General features: G+C 52.0%; 1 protein-coding gene across 1 annotated transcript; it reads left to right on the top strand.

Moving 5' to 3' along the window:
* The first annotated feature begins 2,674 nt into the window (after window positions 1-2,674).
* On the top strand, window positions 2,675-24,062 carry nphs1 (NPHS1 adhesion molecule, nephrin). Its single transcript, XM_088905572.1, has 29 exons — window positions 2,675-2,738; window positions 3,153-3,350; window positions 3,562-3,684; window positions 7,694-7,825; window positions 8,262-8,343; window positions 8,820-8,923; window positions 9,506-9,627; window positions 9,982-10,153; window positions 11,045-11,202; window positions 11,502-11,643; window positions 12,084-12,208; window positions 12,517-12,688; window positions 12,957-13,086; window positions 13,269-13,441; window positions 13,917-14,057; window positions 14,371-14,511; window positions 14,984-15,105; window positions 15,531-15,696; window positions 16,025-16,181; window positions 16,520-16,671; window positions 18,261-18,372; window positions 18,614-18,795; window positions 19,240-19,293; window positions 19,415-19,540; window positions 20,077-20,110; window positions 22,240-22,363; window positions 22,848-22,950; window positions 23,262-23,410; window positions 23,749-24,062. Exons 1-29 carry the CDS (start codon window positions 2,675-2,677, stop codon window positions 23,881-23,883), a joined length of 3,795 nt encoding a protein of 1,264 aa, XP_088761698.1. The 3' UTR covers window positions 23,884-24,062.
* The last annotated feature ends 516 nt before the right edge of the window (window positions 24,063-24,578 follow it).

Raw genomic sequence — 24,578 nt, 5'->3', positions numbered from 1 at the left:
AGTGTGGAGCAAGCCTTGCCGTTGAAGCCGATGCCCTGGAATCCTTGAAGAAAGGGCTGGACGTGGCCGTGGGATCAAACAAGCTACTTTCAAAGCGATCAAAGAAGCAGAACGGGCCGGGTGTCCTTGTGGCGGGTCAAACCTTCACCTTCCTGTGCAGCAAAATTAGTGAAGTCCATCCTGACCCCCTGTGGCAGCTCAGGCCAGAGTCTGTCGGGGACAGAATGTGACCCCAGTCCTCCCACATCCTGGTGGGGATGCTGGTCCTCCGGGGGGTCGGTACAGCTGGGTGGACTGGAGGATCTGGGGTGAGGTGCCCTGTGCCCAGGGGTGCAGACACTTGCAGTTCAGAGCACAGAGACCTGACCTCATCCCGCGTCTCCCCCTGTGTTTTTACACTCTCAGACTGCTGAATCATGCGTGATCACAGCCTGGTGGGGTAACGCCCAGTTCTCCACTGGTAGGGGTGCAGGGGAGGGGGACCCCATGTAACCCCAATTGCTTCTATAAAGGGCTCACCTCCTTAAGCCTTCTTGTGTGCTTAATGGCGGAGGAGGGGGGGGAGTGAGGGCTGTTTTCCTGGAACAGCTGTCTCCTGTAACACTCCGACGTGTCTGAATCCCACTCCTGCCACCCCCTCCGCCCCCCCGGCCGCTGTCCCAGAAGATCCATCACGTCGACATTCCGAAAGAAGGCAAAAATCAGGAACCAGAGAGTCCTGCTTCCAGTGCGGAAAAGAGTTCAACTCCTGCTGCCCTGCGGCTCAGGAAACCCCCAGGATCTTCCAGCCAGGAGAGAGAGGTGAGGAGGACATCTCCACTGTGCTGCACTGCGGAAGAGGTAAGTCGTATTTCTTGCTCCAGATTGCTTAGGTCCTGTTGCTCTGATCTTGAACGAGCCTGGTGGTTTTGCACCGTTATTTTCGGCGATGTTTTACTAACTGGTCTGCCCTGCACTTACGAGTCTGCTGTGTCTCACTGTGTCACCACCCTGAAGTCCTCTCTGGGATGTTCCATCTCCTTTCTTAGACGTGTGTCTTCAGTAATTGCGAATGACAGCAGTAAACCTCCAGCCTTGTCAACACGATCACTCAAAATTCAGGCCAACCGACCGTGTCTCACGCCACCCAAGTGTCCATCTTCAGCTGTTTCTCAGCTGCAGAGGGTCAGTGGGTGAAATCAAGGCTTTGTAGTTTAAATTTACTTGATAAACTTAGCTCATTTTGCCTTTATGGATCCTCTGTTGTTTTGTGCTAATGTAGCAAAAGGATAGGTTGTGTTTCCTTTGTGATATTTCAGACGAGCAACACTGAACACTGGCCTGCAACTGCTTCTTGGTAGTAATAAAAAGAACAACAAGAAGGAGCAGAAATTCCATTGCTACAGCGCTTTCCAAAGGATCCCACAGCGTTTCATTTACAGGAGAGTCTCAGCCTTTCTGCACCAGTGAGCTTTCACTAAAGGTAAGATTGCAGAATGTTATAAAAATATAAATATTTTTAATTATATTAATATTTATATATTTTTTTATATTTTTATTTATTTTAACAATGTCCCACAATGTTGTCCAATAAATACCATTATTATTACACTATAAAAATATATATATTTTTATAGTGTAATAATAATAGTATTTATTGGACAACATTGTGGGAATAATTCAGGTTTCCTGGGTAAATCACAACTTTCAGTTCTGCTGTCATGCAGTTACAGTTGAAACAGTAAAAGAATAGAATTCCATGGTAGCTGAACATTATGGAACGAATCTGGATTTCAAATACGGAGTTAGCATGTGAGTGTTTGTGTGCTTGCTTGAGCATGTCTGTGTGTGAAACTGTGCCTGTGGCCATTTGTGTATGTATGCATGTGTGTGTACTTGTTTGTGTGTATGTGCACAAACATCAGTGTGTGAGTGTGCGTGTGCACATGTGCGTTGTGTGTAGGAATGGGGTGGGCGGTAAGGCATGAGGAACAAAGGGAAACCTAATTAACTCTCCCAACTCCCGGCCCCTGTTCTTGCAGTAATTAAGAAGGCTTGTTTGGCTTTCATTTTCGTGAAGCAGGGGAGGTCAGTGACAGTGGCCTTCTCATTAAGAAGTGAAAATGCTGAGTCACTGGGGCTCACAAGCCTCTGACCTCCTTTTTAATGTATTTTTTACTGCTGTTGCCAGTGAGAGCGTGCCTCACCGAGATAACGAGGATCTGTGAATCTGGGCTGCTCAAGATTTATGGAGCCAGCGCCCCTTAAAGGAAGAAAAGGACCTGTTAGATTTCAACATCACCAGCCAGAAACACAGCACGCTTAGGCCACCGATAGCTTGATCCATGAGTGGACGAACCATGGATGTCACCCCTCTCCCCTCTCTGAAGGGGTTCCCACTGGACAGAGCGGAGCAGCAGGAATTCTAGGACATCGGCAGGACTTCCACTTTATTTCTATTCCTTCTGAAGAGAGAAGGGCAGTCACAGACAAGACCCTGTCTGGTAGCTAGTACCTGCTTGATCCCAGGATCTCACCCGGGGTAACAGGAACTGCCTCCCCTTGTTAGATATGAATGCACTCTGGCACAGTCAGCTCCGGTCTGTGAAATTGCGTCGCCTCCCATGACAAAGCATGTACTGTATGGACCTTGCAGATCACTGGATTGCCTCACGCGAGAGAGGAGGACAGTGGGATGGCGTGGTGGAAGGGTCTGGGGGTGCTCTCCTGCGGTCTGCTCCTGCTCGCTCTCCTGCGCTGTAAGTGGCCCGTGGGCCTGTGCAAATCGTCCCACCGGTGGGCTGGGGTAGGCCAGGGAGACTGGCTTTGCAGACAGGGTTTGAACCATAAAGACGAAGATTGGTCCATGGGAAGAGACATCTTGAAAGACAGCAGAACTCAAAGCAGTAAGGCAGTGAGAAGAGCTGGTTATTTAATACTGCATAGTAATTCAGAAGCAGAGCTGCAGGGTTGAATTGAGAATGTCCTGGTTTTAATAAGTGCTGGACTGACAAGACTGGACCTGAACCACTGGACCAGCTGTCCTCCTGGTGTAACAGGACTGGACCTGAACCACTGGACCAGCTGTCCTCCTGGTGTAACAGGACTGGACCTGAACCACTGGACCAGCTGTCCCCCTGCAGTCCCTGACTGTGCCCTATCTGACCCGCCAGGTGTCCGGCTGCAGCAGCAGGTGATCCGTGTCCAGCCGGACAACGTGACGGTGCAGGCCGGGGAGAGGGCGGTGGTGCTCTGCGAGGTGGCTGGGCCCGCGGGGGCCGTGCAGTGGGTGAAGGACGGGCTCCTGCTGGGGCCCAATCGCAGCCTCCCCGGGTTCCCACGCTACAGCATGACTGGTGACCCGAGGAGGGGTGAGTCTTCACGGTGACAGTGCTGTCTCGCTCATAGGGATGTAGAAGAACGAACAACTGAACTTGGCAGCTGTTTCCTCCACCAGCCATCCTCTTAGTCTAACAGGACTGGACCTGAACCACTGGTCATCTGGTCTCTTTCATACAATGCAATTGAAAAAAAAATCTGAAACCGTATAAACTCTACTCTGTCGTCCTCTCTGCCTTACAGGACAGTACCACCTGCAGATCGAGCAGGCGTCTCTGGAAGACGACTCCCCCTACGAGTGCCAAGTGGGCCGGACCGAGAGCAGCGGCCCCATCGTCTCCCACACTGTGTGGGTCACAGTGCTGAGTGAGTCCAACCAACCGTCTCGTCCTCTGGGGGGTGGGAGGGGAGAGAACGATATTGGTAACACCTCAGTCTGCAGAACTCCAAATCAATAATGCAGAGGCCTTGCAGCATTGATCTCCCAGCTCAGAATTATCCCTGCTCTGGTCATTTCTAACCCAGGTCAACACATGTTGCAGTAGATCTCCTCTCTTTACAACCAGCCCCCTTCCACAGGGTCACTGGGACTGTCCAGCTTCCCTGCAGTGTTTCTGCCTCCTTCCTGAGCATCTGCATCAGGCTCTACACAATGGCTGCTACTGTTGCTGCCGTGTTGGAAGCAGCTGCGTGTTTTCCTGAAGGCTCCCCATCTCCCTGGCCCGCTTCTCTCTTTCCCCCTCTCCTCCATCTCTTTATCTTTCCCCCTTCCGCCCCTTCATCTGCTCCCTCCCTCTCCTCCTCTTCCTCCCTCCTCACTCTCCCCAGTGGTGGGAGAGAGGCCACCTGTGTCTGAGCGGCTGTGAGGCAGCAGGCCAGCCCCAGCCCGAGCGTGACCAGTCCCCTTTCTGTCTCTGGACTGGGAACTCTCCTGCTCCTTCCCGGCGCCTGGGGTTGCCGTGGAGACCAGGCTAGCCCCCCCGCTGGGAGCCTGGGAATGGAGCAGGTTTTCCTGACGTCCCCGGAGCGGGAGGGAGGAAGAGGAGGGGGGGCGGGACCTCAGGCCTGCGGAGCACCTGTAGCGTCAGCAGGCGGGTTCCCACGTGCCCCAGCAGGGCCGTCCTGGCATGGGCCTGTGTGGGAGAGGGGCGGCAGCCTGTGGCGGCGTGTGTGTGCGGGACACACGCTCTCACACAGCTCCTGCCACTCCCTGACCAGAGCGGCAGCCATACACTTAGTGTGGTAAAAACACAGTGCAGAGCAGTAAAGCCCAGTGAGATCAGGGTAACAGCACAGTACAGAGCAGTAAAGCCCAGTGAGCTCAGGGTAACAGCACAGTACTGAGCAGAAAAGCCCAGTGAGATCAGAGTAAAAGCACAGTACAGTGCAGTAAAGCCCAGTGAGCTCAGGGTGAAACCTCTCTATAACATGCCTACCAATTGACTACACTGGTTATTATTGGTAAAAGACCATAGGAATGGTTAAAAGCAGCAGGGCCACTTGGTCCGCCTGTCCCGTCTGTCTGTCAGTAGTTCACTGATCCCAGGATCTCTCCCAGCTGCACCCCGATCGGCTTCAGCCACAGGGCCGGTGGAAAGAAGGGCCTGCTGGTCTCAGTCCCATGACTGAGCTCATTTAATCCTGCCAGTCTGGGAAACTGGGCCACATCCCATGGCTTTGTTACTCGGATAATAACTTCCTTAATATAGCGCCTTTTATTTGCGCACCAAAGTGCTTTTCATATAGGTGGGGAGATCAGTTCACCCCCTACAGAAGTGCAGCCCCACCTGGGAGAGAGACAGCGGCCCCACTGCACACAGATCAGGGGGAGGACACAGACTGCAGCACCAGGTAGATTAAGCAGGAACATTTCTGAGGCCACTCTGTACAGCTTACAGTGGAATTGAACCAGCACACTGGATTTAACCACTGGGACACAGGACAGTGTCTCGTTCACCATCCTGGGACACTGGTTTGGACATTCTGTTGAGGAGTGAGAGCGCCACCTACAGGTGCAATCAGTAATCTGGTCTCGCAGAGCAGTACTGGCCAAGCCCAGCCCTGCTGAGTTTCTGAAGTCTGATGAGATCAGGCTATCAGGCTGTAACACTGCTGTCCTGTTGCTTTTCCACATTTACCATTCAGAATTGGAATAAGAGTGTAAGAGTGGTTTACACAGCTCCTGCAAAATACTCTTTCTGCAAAAGCAAAGTGATCCCAAAGACACCATCTGCCCTGAGCCACACCAGCTGCTCGGGGGCTCCACCTAGTGGCCATCAAGAGGAAGTGAGGGCAGCGGTGCACAGGTTCCATTAGTGAACTTGCTCCTGCTGCGTTGAGCTGTTGGCTGTTTTATTTAAAGGCCCGAGTTTGTTTCTGTCGCCACGGCAGGCTGGCTGCTCTCTGGTCGGGGAGGCAGAGGAGCTGAGCTCTGGGGGGATGGTAACGAGGCCAGCCAGCGAGCCCAGGGACACTGCCGTCTCTCTCCTCCTCAGACACCTGCTCACCTCCCCCTCTCCGAGGCCCAGCGGAGCGGAGATGAGAGGGGAAGAGCTGGCGCTCTGCAGACATCACCGTGGGCCCGACTGAGCCCACCTGAGCCCCGCTGTGTGTGCGTGTGAGTGTGTGTGTGCTGTCTGTCCTCTGCCCGAGCTGTCTGTCGGTGTGACTGCGGTCTGACGCCAGCCTGCTGCTCTGCCTGGTCTGTGTCTGTGTGCCTGCATGTGAAAAAGACAGAGCACCTCCGTAACTTAGGGTGCGTCTCTGCGCTGTATTGCTCTCTGTGTGTGTGTGTGTGTGTGTGTGTGAGTGTGAAAGAGAGATGCAGGAGGCTCAGGTGCAGCTCAGTCACTCCTCACCTATCGCAGGGAGAGCGCACACTCACACACACACACCTCCAGGGCCACGGACATGCGGAGAGTGAAAGGGCTGCAGTTAAAGGACCCGCAGTCTCCTTCCCGAATGTCTTGCTGTTCAGAAACTGCCGTCTCTCGGAGATCGGGGAGTGCTGAGGCAGAGGAAGGCACAGCTGATGAAGGGTGGCTGCAGAGTCCCGAGACAGATCCCACTGTGACCAGAAATCCACACCAGCAGTGAGAACAGTGCGGAGGAGTGAGGTGAAATCACAGCTGAGGCTGATACAGCAGTGTAATAGGCTTGTACAGGGCTGGTTTCCTGTCTTTTAAAAATGACCACTGCCCTTCACTTGATTTGTTCTTAAAACTAAAGAATGGTGTTTAAGTGAAACCCACAGTGATATATTACAGTACTAGTTAGCTACTTTATGACAGATATAATATGTGATGTGACACAACACCATGCACAGTGAGGAAGAGACACAAACACAGCAGGTCCCAGTATAGTTTGGACCTTGTGGAATATAGAGAACCTGGTACAGATGCCTTTGTTGATGCACTGGTGCAGAGTATCTGTGGGCACAAGTGGACACTTCTATCTGCTGGAGGCTACGTAGTGACTATATTGTAATGTTGGGTGTCACTGTCAAGAGCAAAAAGACACTTCCCTGTTGGTAGGTTCATAGGGAGAGATAACTTTAGCTAATGGAGGCTTAGAAAATAATAGTCTCACAATTTCTACTGGTCACACGGCATATATACTCCAAAGCAAGAAGTGTTCTAGATATCTCGTGCATCATTTTTTAAGGCTCACCTGATTGGACAGGACACATCTTGTAGTCCAGAACAGCTGATTTGTTTCCTGCAGATCATGCTTAATGACAGAGTGTCACTGCCGATCAGTCACTGCGCAGAAGACAGAATTCCTGTGTCCTCTAGTACTCCTCAGTCCTTCACCGCCCTCTGGTGGTGAAGTAGGAACATCACACCCCAATTCTTTGTTTCATGTAGGGCCTTTAAAAAGTCTAAAATCTCCTTGGGACTACAATTCCAGAGCTTTGGGATGTAGCAAGAGAACCTTATGGGGCAGAAGGGAGTGTCCTAGACTGGCCGGCTGAAGAAACTGAAAACTTTTAGTCTTGAACAGAGAAGAATATAATGAAACCTAAATCAGGTATTCACAATTCTCAAGGACACTAATCACGTCAGCGCAGTTGAAGTCTTCAGTACAACAGTGCAACATGACCCAGAGGACTCAACTGGGAAATACAAGGAGATCCATGCAGAACTGAGTACAGCAGGCAGGTCTTTACTCAGAGGGTTGTAGGGGTGTGGAACAAGCCACCCCACTGTGCTGTACAAAGCTCACAACCCTGCCTTCTTTCACCAAACAGCTGGATGAGATCCTGGGATCATTCATAGAATGAACGGGCTGGGTGGGTCGAATGCCCCATCTTGTTTGTAACTGTTGTTCTGCTCTTAGAGGCTGATGGTGGCACCTCTCTCCATTGTGCCCCTAGTTCCCCCGGTGGAGCTTGTCATCAGCGAGACCGCGGCTCTCCTGGACGTGCCCTGGGTGGCAGGGGAAGAGTACACTGTGACCTGTCGGGCGTCTGACGCCAAGCCCGCTGTCGAGATCGCCTTCATCAAAAGTAGGAACCCAGGGTGGGGAAGAATTGGGGTGGAATGGGATGGGGGTGTAGCTAATGGGCCTGTGGCCACTGGGGACCAGGTTCACACAGTGGTTAGACCTCCCCACCCATGATCAGAGGGTTGCGAGTTCAAACCCCAAATAGGTGGCACAGTTGCCGTGGCCAAGTTTATCGTATTTTGCCAAGATTACATCAGGAAGTGACATGGCACACATAAAGGGGTAAATAAATGTGTGCAGAAAAGTAGGTAAAAATATGTGCCCATTCCAAACCCAGGAATAGTAGTCTTTAGTCATGCTGTTTGTCATTAAGCTGATGGAGAGCAGGAAAGCCCAGCAGTCTTGGTACAGGAGTGAGATTGCAGCCTGGAGACTGAAGAGACAGCACCCCTGCGTGTATCTGCTCCTACACAGCTCCCTCCCTCCTCTCTCGACAGGTGGGGTCGAGCAGCCTCTGACTGAGTCGAGCTCCACGCCTGGGTCTCAGGACAAGCTGTCCGACACAGAGGCTGTCGTTAAGTGAGTGCAGTATCTAGCTGGGGAGCAGTGAAACAGATGACCTTGAATATCAGACTGAACTGCAGGGGTCTCTGTCCCTGGTGCTGGAGTGCTGTTCTGTCAGCACATTCTCATTCCTACTCAGCTCTTAACAACCACAATCAGCACGCGACCAGCTCAGCTGCACAAAGATAACCTCTGGGACAGGACTGGACAACAGCAGTCGGCAGGATAGGACAGAATTTCCTCCCACAAGAGTCTGAAATTAAGTTTGAGAAAGAGAAATTTATGAACCAGGCCCTTCTATCTAGAAGTTTTTTTTTAAATTTCAGCTGCATGCCATTCATTAAGAGCCAATTAAATCACCGAGGATAATTGTGTCAATTAAGTACTGGCAGGACCGGTGTTCTCCAATGTGATGGAACGGACTTGTACAGCGGCAGGTCCTGGGGAATCTCGCAGATGTTGGACATGTCTCATTTCTTGTGCCGCCGCAGGGTGACGGCGCAGAGCACTGACCACCGGCAGCGGCTGGTGTGCCGGGCGTCGAGTCCGGCCCTGCCCCGGGCACGGGAAACCAGCTTCATCATGACCGTGCTGTGTGAGTCCCTCCTGTCAGTGGCCGCCTGGTCACCCTCCGTTTGTCTCACGGCTTTGGCTCCGCAGTTCCCAGCTCTGCTTCTCCTGGTACAGAATTTGGCAGGGGTTCGAGGTCTGTGGACAGATTTTTCAGGTTAAACCAGGGTTAGTCAAACTCTTGCTCTTTCAGTCCACTCCAAAATGTATTGAACTTTCAGCTCCTTAATTATTTAATGGGTAAGCAAGATGATCAATATCACAGTTAAGGAGCTGGTTTTATCATGATTCTGGGGTGGGTATCAAAATGGTAGCATCAACACTGCTTAACCCTGCTCCTGACACTCACCACCATTTTTGTATGGAGGGAGGGCCTCCTGTTCTAAGGTTCTCCTAACCCTAGAGGTTAGGGTATGAGATGAGGGCTCAAGGTTCGAGTCCGGGTTAGGGTCAAAGCTGAGGTTCAGTGTTTAGTTTGTAGGGCTGGGGTGACAGTTAGCGTCCTGTTTTAAGGCTAGATCACGGGTGAAGGCTGGGCTGTGTCTGTGAGTAACACTGACCTGCACACATCGTCAGCGCCAGGCGGTCACTCTCCCCCCTCTCTCAGTCCCCCCCCAGCCCCCGGTGATAGAGGGACTGGACAGCGAGGAGGTGAAGGAGGGGGACACACTCAAGCTGGTCTGCACGTCTGGGGGGGGTAACCCCCTGGCTACTCTGCAGTGGACCAAGGTCAGTACAGAGGGACCCTCACTCTCCTTCTCTCTTCTCTGTGTCTCTCTCCCCCTGCTGCTGTCTGCTCTTTCTCACTCTCACTCTCGCTCCCTCTAGTCCAGTTTCTGAGAGAGCCTGTCCTCTCTGGGCAGCCAGGTCTGCCCGTGTCCAGGCTGTGGTCACTGGGCCTGTCCTCTCTGGACAGCCAGGTCTGCCTGTGTCCAGGCTGTGGCCACTGAGCCTGTCCTCTCTGGACAGTCAGGTCTACCTGTGTCTTTCAGTTTCTGTGGTCAGTTCATCAGGAGCTGGGATGACACGAGTGTTGTCTGACTCAGACTCTTTCCCACTCTCCCCGTCTCTGTCCGTGCTCAGAACGAGGAAGTGCTGTCCTCCAGCTGGGAAGTGGACTCGGTGTCCAGGAGGGCCAGCAGCCCGCTGTCCCTGAAGGTCGGCCCTGAGGACAACATGGCGCAGCTGACCTGCGAGAGCACCAACCCGGTGACCCCTGTGCCCCTGCGACACACCATCAGGCTGCGTGTCGTCTGTGAGGAGCCCGTCCTGCACTAACACTCACTGCTGCTCGTACAGGACAGGGCCGTAACAACGATAAAACTTCAGATATGTGTCACTGGGCCTGTTTGACCAGGAGTAACAATAATTCCAGACACAGGCCAAGGAGTAAATTTAGGGGCAGGCTTCATTCATGCATCTTGACTCAAGCAAATAGTTTGACATCTTTGAGCTCTGGTATTGAACTCATCTCCTTGGAGTCGACCTCTTAACTTGGAAGCTCCTCCCCCTTGTTATCACCCACAGGGGTCAGGCATAGTGCTCCTGTACATACATGACAAAACAGCCCTTCATCCCACACAAGTGACCAACAAAGTATGAAATACCAAAAATAATTTCCTAAAAATGATTATTTAGGCAAATGTCAGGATTTCTGGGTAAATGGGTAGCTACTAGTATTTTTACTGGATGGGGGAGAACACTTCCCCTACAGACCACAGAGGGGTGATGGTGAGGCAGGTCGGTAGCAGGCCGCTTCCTGCTTCTCAGACTAGATCTCTGACCCTTTGAGCCCTGAGTGCGGTTTTGGCCTATAGTGTAGACGGGTGAAACTTAGCTGTGGCCTTAAAAACCCAACCCAACATCTAATTCTTTTTTTAAATCTAATTGCTTTTATTTTGCCTTCCCTGCTGGGGACTGCTGCTGCCGTAAATCCTGTGGGACGTGAAACCGCCGGTAACAGGTACGAGAATTTTATTTCTGTTATTAAATCACTCGTTTTCTTTTATGCGTCGGCCCGCGGGGAAAGGTTACAAGCAGGCAGGCAGTGTGAGGATCCCCATCAGAACACTCTCACTTTCTTCACAGAAGGAATTCTAAACAGGTCTAAAAGCCGAGTGTCTGTGTGTGTCTGTGTCTCCCCCAGTCCTGCCATCACAAGTGAAGGTGCTGGGCTCCTTCAGCGCCCCCGAGAGGAAGAACATCAGTCTGAGCTGCTACACCAGCTCTTCCAACCCACCTGTCCACATCCGCTGGTGGCTGGGCTCTCGGGAGCTGAACTCCACTGAGGACACCGTCACTGAGGTGAGGCAGATCCACTGGGGTCTCCATCACTGAGGTGAGGCAGATCCACTGGGGGTCACTGTCACTGAGGTGAGGCAGATCCACTGGGGGTCACCGTCACTGAGGTGAGGCAGAGTGGGGGAGCTCCACTCAGAGTGTAGCTGCTGCCTGAGGTCAGCAGTACAAGAGCTGAAGGGCATGTAAGATCTCTCTGAGCTCTCTCACAAGCATGTTTCCAGCACAACAGCCTCTCTCTCAGCACAGTGACACCACACCCCCCTGACTCCACGCGTGTCCTGTGTCCTGTGTCCTGAGTCCAGGGCGCACATGGCGGGATGGTGACCATGTCCAACGTGACCTACGCCGTGTCCCGGGAGGAGAACGGGCTGCAGCTCACCTGCGAGGCTTTCAACGAGGCTGTGCGATTTTCCCGGGTCCACTCCGCCCCGCTGCGCGTGTTCTGTGAGTGGCTGACCCAGTACTTGACCTTTGAACCTGTTCTTTTAACCTCCTGACCTCCTTGCCCCATCATCCCTTTGACATCATCGGCAGGTACACAACCCTGACCCCTGACTTTGGGCCTCTGAAACACTACCAGCATGTATATTTTTTAAGTGATTACCTCTGACCTCCGACCTTGAGGTATTTGATTTTAATTTCATCCTGCATGACCTCTGAGCTTGATGACCTTTGACCTCAGGATGGCCCTAAACGACACCAGCCTCTCTGGTATACTGCTCTACTCTGAATACCGCAATATGTCTGGAACGTGTTAATTTAAAAAACGTAGCTGCAGTATTTTTAGTTATTAAATACCAGAGGTATCACGTGGTTTTGTCGTGTGTGTCAATACAGGGATGTTATTTCCTTCTCTGTCCTCAGTCTCCCTCCTTCCGTTTCAGACCCCCCCCAGAAGGTGTGGATCGATGCCCCCCCCCAGGGGAAGCGGCTGCGCTCGGGCACCACCGTCCGGCTGATGTGCTACTCCAGTGGAGGCAACCCACTCGCCCGCCTCACCTGGCTCAAGGTCTGCCACTGTTGTCGTCGTCATCATCATCAGTAGTAGTAGTATAGTGGTCACTGTGGAACAGAGCGTCGCTGTTCCAAGAATTGTTTATTATTAAGCTGTGATTGACTATAGCGCCCCCTGCAAGCAGGACATGGGGAGATTGAATCTGACTCCACTGGTGACTGGATCAGTGCTTTGCAGAGACTTTTTTTTCGGCGGAAAATGAGCTTCCTGAAGGCGTGTTTGCCAGCTCGCACCCCCTGGAGCTGTGCGGGCTGCCGCAGGAGGCTCCCTCAGCGAATCCGCGCCTCGGTCTGTCCTTTCAGAACAACAAGCCGGTGCGGGACGTGCCTGCGGCCGTGACGGCGGAGAAGGTGGTGTCCCGGGAGCTGATCCTGCTGCTGGAGCCCAGCGACAACCAGGCCACCTATAGCTGCAACGCCAGCAACGAGGCCAAGGCGCCCCCGCTGGCCGCAGGCACCAAGCTGCATGTGCAGTGTGAGCCGCTCGCCGCGCTCGTTCACACTGACCACCAAGATCAGCCCCCATCGTAGTCCCCACTTCCACGAGTACTGACGTGCAGTTCATGACCTCTGACCTTAACGCTGACCTTAAACGACTCACTTTTCAACTCGCACGACATTTGGATACTACAACCGACCTCTGACCTCGGTGTTAACTTGAACTATGTTGGATGCTGGCTGTGTGTGCCTCTGACCAGCTCTTGCCTTTGCGGTTTAACGGGTGTGCGCCTGTCTGTCCTCAGTCGCGGCTATCAGTGTGAAGATCACCGCAGGGTTGAAGGAGGTGAGGAGGGGCCAGACGTTGACGCTGGTCTGCGTGACGGGCAGCAGCAACCCAGTCACTAACATCTCCTGGGTCATGAACGGGCAGAAGTAAGTCTAAACGTGTCACAGGGGAACAGGGACAAGGTTGGGTTCCTGTCCGATCTGTTGGCCAGTCAATCGCTTGGTATCTTTTTAAATGCCTGCTCTTCCCCAACACTCTCTCTGCTGTTCCTGTCCTGTTTTTCTCTTCTTCTGCCTCCTTTCTCCACCTGTCTCTCCCTCCGCCTCAGGCTGAGGGCGGTCAATCTGGGTCAGAAGCGATCAGAGTACGGGGGCATGTCAGTGAAGAGCCAGCTGTCTGTCAACGTGTCGTCCTTCCACAACACGAAACGGGTGACCTGCCAGGCCTACACCCAGGTGCTGTCTGAGGGTGTCAACACGTTCTACAGGTTCAATGTGCTCTGTGAGTCCATCTGTCTGCTGTCTGTGAAGCCATCCCTCCACCCTTCCTCTATCAATCCATCCACTCATCCCTCTACCCAGCCTCTATCAGTCCATTCACCCATCCTTCCACCCAATCATCCATCCCTCCACCCAGCCTCTATCAGTCCATTCACCCATCCTTCCACCCAATCATCCATCCCTCCACCCTTCCTCTCTTCCTCCATTTATTCATCCATCCTCTGTTCATCCATCCAACCTCAGCTGTCTACCCATCCACGCATGTTCTACTCATTCTTCCGACATTATCCATCCAGCCATCAATCCACCTTCCCATCCTCAAGCCATCTATCCAATCATCCGTCCGCCTAGCCATCACCTATCCATCTGTCAGTCCATCCTCTACCTAACATCTCTATCCATCCAGCCACCCAATCCTCCATCTGCCCATTCATCCACCTATCCAGTTGATGTTTCCATGTGTCTGTGTGTCACAGACCCCCCTGAGTTTGCCCCAGACCAGCCTAAAGTGGTCCAAGCCGTAGAGAAGGGGGTGGCCCTCCTCCCTCTACGAGTCTCAGCCAATCCCGAGGCCATCTCCTGTAACTGGACCTATCGGGGAGAGCACCTGGCAAAAGGTGGGGACAAAACCGACCAATCAGAAGGTGCACTGCCATCGCAGATGTGGACAGCATTATTTAGCAGCACATCTCATGGTTTACTGTACAGCACATTGACAGCGCCGTGCTAGAGCAAAACAGATTCAGAAAGTGTACTGCAAGACGATCTCAGTTTTAAATTCTCTTGCGTTTTGATGAATTGGTTGTCTGTGTGCTGTTTTACAAGCACATCTGACCCATTTAGTTCTTTAAGCAATACACTCAATCCGGAGGTCGATGACGGGATCTGTCGTGTCTACAGCCCATCTCCGTGTTTTTTCCTTGGATGCAGAAGGATCCTATAGGTACCACCTGAAGGAAGGGGGTACCCTTGAGATCTGGAATGTGACGCGGGCTGATGCAGGGCAGTACCGGGTCATCTGCAGGAACGCTGAAGGGGAGAACCACACCCAGGTCACTCTGGACGTCCAGTGTGAGTACTGTCCAGTACTGTCCATTCTGAATCGTCTGTCCATCCTAAAGACTGTGCAGTGGCCTCCCACTCAAACCCATCTTCATCCCTGCTCCCATCTACTTAAATGGATTCTTAATTGGATTATTAATTAGCTCAATTAGATCTTTTGCTAATGCTATAGTTGACAAAAAATCTATCCGGCTTCTGACAGCTGTAAAATAATTATGACTGGTCTGATGGACAGGGTACCTGGACTACGAAAACCAGACGGATTTAAGAAATGCCCACTGCACCAAAGTGAAAACTGGCTGCCATTTTGGTTCTTGCAGTCATCATTGCAGGATCCAAAATGGTTGTCCCCAGGGGGAGACAGCTGGGCATTGGGAAGACCTGAGACAGTTTGCTGCAGCTCAGCAGATCCATTGATCAGCTGTGACTCCTCTCACCATCTTTGCACAAGCGCCCAGTAGTTTCCTCTTTCGGCACACAGATGCGCCTGCAGTCAGGAGCCTGCTGGACCCCACAGAGGTGGACCTGGGCGGGACCGCGGAGATTACCTGTACCGCAGACGCCAACCCTGTCACTCCGGGCATGTTCTCCTGGAAGTGGCTAGTGAGTGTACTCCTCTCTCCAGGCATCAACGCCCATGACTCTCACTTCATACTGGGACTGCTGCATGGACCAGGACTCTACGCTGGCTTTAAACCAGCCTGGTCACCTGGACACTTTAAGAAAGGGCAGAATTTAAAATTTCACCCATCCATCTTCTAACCACTTCTTCTAGCTCAGTGTCAGGAGCTGGAGCCTATCCCACAAAGCAACGGGCACAAGGCAGGGTACACCTTGGACAGGACACCAGTCCATCACAGGACACACACAGACAGACACACTCACACACCCTGGGTGGGATGCCAGTCCATCACAGGAAACACACTCACAGGAGGGCCAGTTTTCCCAGGAGCCCATTAACCCACCAGCACGTCTGTGGACTGTGGCTCTTACTGATTTGCGTGCTCCTTTTTTTCCCTGTGCTGCAGGGGGAAGATGAGAGGGAGCTCACCACGGAAATGCAGAAGGCTGAGGGCGCAACAGGCTGGCTGATCATCCCTGGGGCGAAGAAGTCAGACAGCGGGAGGTACCAGTGCTCAGTGGACAACGGTATAGCGCCCCCTGCCAGTGCGGAGGTCCGACTTGTAGTGCGCTGTGAGTACAACTAACTCAGACTCAGACTTCTGCAGATTCTTTTTACAGGAATCTAGAACTAAAATTGTACGTGTTTTTGGAAGTGTGTTGTCCTGTTCATTACATTCTAAAATGGGACATTTTTCACCTTAAAGGGAAAAGCCCAAGAGTAGGTTGTTTTTTAAAATTAACTTTGTCCTCTAACATTTTAATCAGGATTTTACCATGTTTAGGTTGTGAATCTTCTAAACTCAAGTTGCTTCTCCGATTCCTTGTGACCCCAAAACCAAGCCTTCATCCTCTCCCATACTCTGCCTCAGTGTGAGCTTTCCTGTGGTCCTGCCCGCAGTTAAACCGGAGATCCAGAAGGGGGCGCAGTGGAGCAAGGTGGCCAGCCGGGGCGATGGCAGCAGCACAGCGGAGGTGGTGTGCCAGGCAGAGGGCGTCCCGCGAGTGCAGTTCAGCTGGGCCAAAAACGGAGTGCCCCTGGACTTCAACAACCCCAGGTCTGATGACTGAGCCTGACAAGGGGCACATCTCTCCCTGTCTCCCTCTCTCCCTCCCCACCTATCCCTCCACCCTCCTCGGGGATCAGGGGGTGCAAGTGCGCTGGGGCCCCAGTGCAGTGATTGATGGGGACCCATTCTGCAGTCAGGGTAGGGGTGCCGTCCCTAGAGCCTGCCTCTTCTCGACAGTGACCAAAAGGCAAAGGCGATACCCCCTTGCCCACATGGGTCCCCCACACCCTGAAAGAGTAACGTATTCACGGGGGACTCCCTCCGCCTCGAGAGAAACACCTAATAACAGCCTAACAGCTCGCACTGAGCCCCATCCTCACCCTCAGGTACTCGGAGCAGACTGTCTGGGACAGAGCCGTCCACACCAGCACAGTGACCGTCGTCAACGTGAGCGCCGCGCTGGACTACGCCATCTTCACCTGCAGCGCCCGCAACGCCCTGGGCCTGGACCAGCTGGACATCCAGCTCGTCAGCACCAGTGAGAGGGGGATACTGGGGGAGAGACTGCAAAACACCAACTGTTAATAAGGAAAAACTCAGGGCTTTACAGGGAGTTTCTAACAGTGAAGTAATGAGTAAAGCACACAGCAGAGGAAGAATGGTAACCAGACCTGCAGGAAGGTCTTGGATACATATTTATCTAACCCAGGCAGTGGAGGAGAGAGAGGTCAGGATTCTCTTAAGTGGGATTTAGAAGCTGTCAGAACCAGAGCAAATGAAGAGGCTCCATTAAAGACGAAGGGAGCAGCTCCAGCTCCGCTCACAGAAAGGCAGGAAGCAGAGAGCAGTGAGGGGCTCTGCTGCTGCTCAGGCTGGGAGATTCACACCTCCCTCTCTGCAGAACCGTGGTGAGAGAGCAACTCCCCCACCACAGCAGGAAGAAGCCCTGCCTTTTCATGTTCACCATAAAACTGTGAAATACAGTCCAATATCCTGGCGCACTCTCCTTTTTTACGGCCGCACAAGAATTCATAATTAATCTGGCAATAATAAATGATATATTTCAGCCCTGAAATCATCTCCATGCAGAAAGAAAATGTCTCGCATATAAAAATTCCATGTCCCCTCTACAGTTTCTGTACAGATTTTGAGTTACTGATGATAAGAAACAGTTGGAAGCAGTATCGCAGTGTGACCACTGTTTAAGTTCTGGTGTCCAGTCCTCGACCAGAGGTACCAGGTCAGTGTGTCTGCAGGGCTGTCCAGTCCTGGTCCGTGAGGGCCGGTCAGTGCGTCTGCAGGACTGTCCAGTCCTGGTCCTGGAGGGTCAGTCAGTGTGTCTGCAGGGCTGTCCAGTCCTGGTCCTTGAGGGTCAGTCAGTGTGTCTGTAGAATTGTCCAGTCCTGGTCCTGGAGGGCCGGTCAGTGTGTCTGCAGGGCTGTCCAGTCCTGGCCAAGAGAGACTGCTCAGTGTGTCTGCGGGTTTTCTTGGTCTCCTTAAAGTAGCACCTGCAGAGCTGGTAGAAGCCAGTGATGAGCTGATCTGAGTCATTAAGTGCTGAGTGGGGCCATAAACCCTGGAACTGAACCCTTCTGGTCTTCAACAGAGGAGACTGCGAGGGGACCTGATACAAATCTTCAATATCACAGAACATAAGTCGAAATTACAGGGAAGGGTGTTCAAAACCCAGAACAGGATGCATGTCTTTATGGTGCTAATAATGAAGCTACTATGTACCAAACAGTCAAGATGGCCGAAGGGTCTCCTCCTGCCGGTGTTAGTGCAGACACACTCAGCCCTGCAGGGCCAGGAGCACAGACCTGGTTTGTTCACCACCTTCGTCTCAGGTTTGAGCCCTGTGACCTGGTAATTAAAGGGTATTGGGGTCTAAACTACATGCAGCTGAATCTCTTGTAAAGAGACGTTCGGTTAAAGAACCTCTAAGCGTCTGAGTAGCACAAGTTCACAGGAGGCATTTTACTGTATCGAACCCTTATCCCTCCAGAGCCCAGAGCAGTGCTCCCCTCTCCCTGATCCAGTGTCTTCATCCCCTAGTCTTCCTCCCACCTCTCCTCCGCCTAAGCGAGCAGAACTTGGGGTGATATCTACTCCCTCTCCCCTCTCCAGACCGCCCCGACCCGCCCTCAGGGTTAAAGGTCGTCAGCGTGACCCACAATTCCGTCACCCTGCAGTGGACCGAAGGCTTTGACGGGGGGCTGGAGCAGAAATTCCGGGTCAGGTGAGTAGGTGTCTGACTCCTGAGGCCTGAAGCTGAAGATCGTGAGTACGGTACATACTGCAGATCAAAGGCAAAAACTCCCAAGAATGGGAATCATCATGAATTCCAAAAATTCAACTCGGATGTTCATCCAGTGCTGACAATCCACCGCGATTCTAGCAGCAGCGCGTCAGCTGCAGGATCGTCTCTCGCTGTGGTGGCGAGCGTCACGCCATGCTCTCCTCACCTGTCCTGGCCGCAGGTATCGCTGGGAAGGGGCGACCAGCTTCCTGTACATCGATGTCTTCCCGCCGCACGCCACCTCCTTCACTGTCACCGGCCTGCGCTCCAGTACCCCCTACAACTTCTCAGTCAATGCCATCAACGCCATGGGAGAGAGCCTGTACGCGGACAGCGGCGCAGTGCTCAATGTCACTACTAAAGGTCAGTGTGAGACTCCATTCCCCTTCCTCCCCAGTGAACTATGGGGTTAATTGAAGGCCCCATTGACCTGTTTTCCCCAAGTCGAAGGAAAGGACATCCCAATCAGTCCTGATCGTAAGGGATCCCGCTGTTTTCCAGGTCTTTGAGCCAGCTGATTTACAAGTGACTACTTAAAGTACAACTGAGCACAATCTGACCAAAATTTAAGTATTGAACACTGATGTTCTGTGTCAGCACAAGGTGTCCATAGTAAGGTCTGTGGTTTATCCACTTAACCCTTCCTGAGCATCCTGACCATCGCAGTTTCCTAATAAAGCCTGGTAAAAGCAACAGAGTGTTAAAGAACTGAGGGTTGTTTACTGAAGAGACAGGCAGGGTAGATCTGTGGCTCTTTACTAATGAGACAATTCTGCCACCCCTGTCCCCTACCCCTCCACTCAGCAGAAAGGCCCAGAACAGAAGTTACCACAACACCGACAAGGGATCCGCAGCCTACAGGTGAGACCGTCACTGCACCACCTATGTGTTTGTGTTTCAAAATAGAGACCTGTCCTAATGCAACTGTACCATGCCCCTTTCTATATATACAACTCAGTATTTCATTCCTCCTGTTTCCCAGAAGCCCCCGGGCAACCCCTCTACCTTGTCGTGACCTTGGCGGTGGTGGGTGGTGTGCTGCTGGTGCTGAACTCCGCCCTCGCGGGCTGTCTAATCCGAAAATGGCAAAACGGGCGGAGACAAGCAGGTACGGTCACCTGCACCACTCACCTCTCGAACCAGAGACCGCCAAGATGCATGGTGTGATAGCAGGTGTCATGTCGTTCATTTTCTGGCACACAGAGTTGGTCTGTTTTTCTTATGAAGCCCACCATGTTAAAGTGCAGCTGTCTCTATAGGTCAGTACTGAAATAGTTACACAATCAAAACTGTTGCCCCCCGCCCCCCCTTACTGTAAATCTTTTAAAATTAAGGGTCATCTGTTGACGTCTGAGCCAGGTGTATTTATTCAATCCAAGAGGCTGCTGGTCACTTGCACTGATGCTGGTTTACTGAGTTGTTAACTTTTATGTGTTGTCCTCTGTGAGTGGGATGCAGTCTGCTTTTACAAGAGGCATCATCTCTAAGCTGACAGATCTTTTAGTTCCATTTTGTTCAAACGTTGTCAAGATCAGCGATGTCCCCTGTCTGCTGTGTTCCTTCATTCTCTTTCTCTTTCCTCTTGTCTTTCCCTCGGCCTTTCTCCGGGGCGATCTTCCACTTTTATCCCCCCTGTCCCCCCAGCAGGTACAGAAGGGAAGAGGAGTGATGGCGAAGGGTGAGTACAGAACGAAGCAGCTGTCTCTGGGTGTGTGGATGTGGACACGTCACCAGCAGGGGGCAGCACCGAGCTGTCCTGGAGTTCGTGCTCCCTTTGACGGGAAGGCAGATGACCAGGGGTCAAAACTGCAGTGCTGGTTTCACCCCTTTAACAAAGGGGTCACTGACAGAGCAGCAGAACAGTGGAATGTGCCAGCCAGGATTTCAAACCTTCATCCCCAGTCTCAATTGCTTAAGATAAATCACCTGCTCATATTAAATTGGTTCCAGACTTAGAGTCTGCAGGACGCGCCTTGCCTACAGTGAATGGGAGCTCACATTGGCAGGCCGAGAGAGGTTGACCGTTAACTCAGAGAAGTCACAGACTGCTGCACCGGCAGGCCGAAGGGACTGGATCTCTTTAGTCTCAACCCAGCAGGTTCCTGAAACACACACCAGCAGGCACACGTGAAAATGATGCAAACGGAGAAAGCTGAAGGGGGCACTCCTTTACACCAAGGGTGGTGGGATTGTGGAACCTGTGGATGAAGGTCATACCCTGGCATCTTTAAAAAGAACACCTGGATAAGATCCTCAGTTTAATTACTAGCCTCCAGTGGTTGGATGAAGTCCACAGATCAATTAGCTGCTAACAACCAAATAGGCTAAATGGCCTCCTGTATTCTGTAGCTCTTGTAAGTCACAGAGTGCTGATCAATGAGAAGAACAGCTCCCACTGGTGTCAGGATAATGCAGCTGCGTCTCATCTCCTACCCCCCACCACCTCTCTGCAATTAGCCTTGTCTAATTGAATCAAAGGAAACTAATGAAGAACTGACAGGCCGGAGGCATGTTCCTGCCATAATAGCCAATTCAACTTTACTGTTAAGTAGTAAAACTTCGTGGCTTAATTATTCTTCCTCCATGTATTACCATAAGGTGAACATAAGCTTTAATACAGTCTGTCGAAGTGATAAAGTTACAGGGTCTAAAAGACATGCATTTTTCATCAGGTGTAGGAAGCTCCCCACTTATTCTTTTGTTCAATCGTTTTTACAGGCCCTAATTGCTCCTGTGGTAATTGACTGGGAGCAAAGTGCTTCATTGTGTCCAATAGAGAAACCCTGGCTGGCTTAGGCTATTGGTCCTTTCTAGAAGTCTCTGTGATACTGATTAATGAAACAGGACAGCAAACAAATGCACAGAGTCTCGTTTCTCTGTTTGATCTAATGTACAGAGGAACAATAAACCAGGAAAGGTGTCACTTCCGAGAGCTGGTTGCACACTAGAGCTCAGGTGCATCTGGTCTGGAACTGGGATTCTCCAAGCAATGGCACACGTTTAGACGCGTTCAGATCAGGTGAAATGGAATGATATTCAACATGGGTGTGTCCTCCAGTGGAGGCTGCTCTGATCCTAAAGTGCTGTCAGTGAGAGCTGCGTCTCTCCTCCAGTGGATGGAGACTCTGCTGTGGTCCTGCAGTGCTGTCAGTGAGAGCTGCGTCTCTCCTCCAGTGGATGGAGACTCTGCTGTGGTCCTGCAGTGCTGTCAGTGAGAGGTGCGTCTCTCCTCCAGTGGATGGAGACTCTGCTGTGGTCCTGCAGTGCTGTCAGTGAGAGGTGCGTCTCTCCTCCAGTGGACGGAGACTCTGCTGTGGTCCTGCAGTGCTGTCAGTGAGAGCTGTGTCTCTCCTCCAGTGGATGGAGACTCTGCTGTGGTCCTGCAGTGCTGTCAGTGAGAAGTCAGATGTTGAATGTGGGCACTACACAGTGATAAAAGAGCCAAAGGGGTCAGAAGTGTGCATTTCTCAAGAAAACGAATGGCTTTCTCTGTCCTGCATTGCACTTGTAAATTAAGGTATGTCTAAGATTTAAAAAAAACAAATTTGAAAGAAGAGGTCTTTTCCTTTTCCTGTTTTCATATCTAGCAATTGCAGCAACAATAACTCAGGCCATTAAACAAGGCTGATGGCTTCCATTTCTGGTGTTATATTTTTTTATAGCTGCAAATTATTATAGTTTTAAATCCCAAAGTTCTATGTGTGAGGTGACATTTATGCACAACGCGGGAGGAGTAGCAATTTCTGCAGATGCTGGTGTGTGAAATTAGGAGCTCTCGCTGCCCCCCACCCTCTCCCCCCGGCGCAGGTCGACCCTGACTGAGCCCAACCGCTACGAGGGAGGAGAGCAGATCAACAGCGCCGCCCGCAGGACGCTGCTGCTGGACAGCGGCTCGGAGCCGGGCAGCAGCCTCTACGAGAGCTACGACGGGGTGAGAGAGAGGGCAGGGGAACGAGGGAGAGAGGAAATGGAGAGAGAGGGAGTCTTTATTATCCCTAAGGGTGATTTGTTTTACAGGAGCAGACAATATACAGAAAGCACACAAATGATCATTACACACGTACAACACACACAAGGACATTGTCTGTGGAGCAAGGTTATAGCTGGTGGAATAAGTGAAAACTTGAACCTGTTTGTTCTTAAATGGGGAAATCTGTACCTGCGCTCTGAGGGGAGTAGGGAGTCGTGAAACAGTCCTCTGGGAGGGAGCCTGGTGACTGACAGATGTGGCGAAGGGCTGAAAGACCAGCAGCAGTGACTCTCTGACACAGTCTGAAAGAGGGAGGGAGCAGGCGAGAGGAAGAAGGAGGGAGGGTGTGAGAGAGAGAGAGAGACAAGGCCAGCGTCTCCTCTGTCTTCTCACATCGGCGCTGTGGCCCTTGTCTCTGTCTCTGCCTGCTGTGTGCGGGTCACAGGACAGCGCCCACCAGTACTACCCAGCCAGTGACTTCCGCCCCTCCCTGTACCCCCACCCGGAGAGCTCCGAGGGGCGCAGTGAGGATACACACGGCATCCTGGGTAAGAGAGTGTCCCATTTGTCCTGTTGTGTGTCCCCTACTGGACCTTCCAACCACTTATACAGCAACCTGGATTTCCTTAGAGGTCTCTCACACCAGTACCGGTGTGCTGGTCTGTGCAGGTCTTTAACTGAAACAAAGCCTCTTCTCCCACATACGCCTGCCCAAGAAATGGGAAGCACTTCTTTACACAAAGAGTGGTGGGTGTCTGAAACTGCTCTGCCATGTTGTTGCAGAACATTCCCGAGGGAATGAGGATGAGATCCTCAAATGGAATCTGATTTTTAAACTGTTTTGTTTCTTGCCCAGCAGACCTGGGGTACCGGCCAGGCCTGGTTGTCCATGATTACGAGGATGTGAGGGACTGGGGTCTGTATGAAGAAGTTGGGGTACCCTCGCTGTATTACCCGAGCCATGGGGAGAGATTCCGACCCCTGGGGCCACAGAACAGTGACGCCCAGGTGAGTTTCAGCTGTGATCATAGAGACTCCTTGCATTTATATGGTACTCTTCTTCGCAAACAATTCCATAAGTATACAGACAGCGGCCATTGTGCACCAGTGGCTCCACTGCCCAGCAGATCACAGGAGGAGACAGATAATTAAATCGAAATTAACCCACAGCTTTAAATACTGCAGCATTGGTGTGGAGGTTGTAGACTAGTGGGAGGGCTGCCCACCTCTGGTCCATCAACAGTGCTTACTTTTTACTTTCTTCACTTACTCGGCTCGCTGGTCTTCTGACAAGATCAGACGGCACTGCTGCCTATGTCATTGTCTACTGCCTGTTCTTTTACCAGAGGGCCTATCAGAGACGAGGGAGGGGGCTGGCCGAACTGGAGGAGCCAATCAGAACGTACGACACGGTGACAGAGTACCGCCCTGCTGGCAGAGACTCTGAGTTGCCCTTTGAACTCCGAGGGGAGCTGGTCTGAGCAGAGAGTGGTGGGGGGGAGTGTCACCAATCAACAATCCCCCCCCAAACACTATGCCAGGCTCTTCCCTTTTTTTTGAAAACGCAGCCTATTAATTCCAAAGAAGGACACACCTACATGAAACCTGCCCTGTTTTCCATGTTATACCTAAAATTTAAAAATCTATAATTAAAACACCCTGAAAAAAATGAGATTCAGTTTCTTTTACTCTCTGGGTGCAATATTTCCAGAAACAGCTGCAGCCGCTGTGTCGTTTCCTCTGAAATTCAAACTGTCTTCGACTTGCCCAATGAATGAGTCAGTTTCCTGTCAGTCCTATCGGGACCGTGCAGGCGGTCTCCACAGTGCCGTCCCTGGTCGACTCGTACGGAAGCCTGGGGGTGCGTCAGTATTGTTTCCCAGCATGCCTGGTGCAGGTCCAGCCGTGATTTTTTCGACCTGACAGACAGAAGCACTTGCTCTCAGGCTCTGGCCTTGTGGACCAGGAGCCAGCGTTCACGCTGAGCTTGTGGGGAAAGCAAGGCAGAGCAGCGCTGGGCATCACGTGGAAGAAGTCAGGGCAGGAGATGCAGAGGCGTCCTGCTGGCGGTGAAGAGGAGCTGGGCTGGCCTTCATGACGCACGGATCCCACTGACCTCACTGCCCCAACTTCCTCCTGCTGCTGCCATTACACCACCTCCCTGCAGGGTCCGCCC

This window comes from Atractosteus spatula, chromosome 25 (assembly GCF_055471065.1).
Source record: "Atractosteus spatula isolate fAtrSpa1 chromosome 25, fAtrSpa1.hap1, whole genome shotgun sequence".
Taxonomy (NCBI): domain Eukaryota; kingdom Metazoa; phylum Chordata; class Actinopteri; order Semionotiformes; family Lepisosteidae; genus Atractosteus; species Atractosteus spatula.
Note: the sequence above shows the minus strand (reverse complement) of the source record. Positions and strands in the feature narration are given on the sequence as shown.

Excerpts from the sequence above, each read along its gene's own strand:
- nphs1 (XM_088905572.1), top strand. The coding sequence starts at position 2,675 with ATGGCGTGGTGGAAGGGTCTGGGGGTGCTCTCCTGCGGTCTGCTCCTG. Across the intron at positions 3,351-3,561 it reads GACTGGTGACCCGAGGAGGG|GACAGTACCACCTGCAGATC; the intron begins GTGAGTCTTCAC and ends TCTGCCTTACAG. Across the intron at positions 20,111-22,239 it reads AAGAGGAGTGATGGCGAAGG|GTCGACCCTGACTGAGCCCA; the intron begins GTGAGTACAGAA and ends CCCCCGGCGCAG.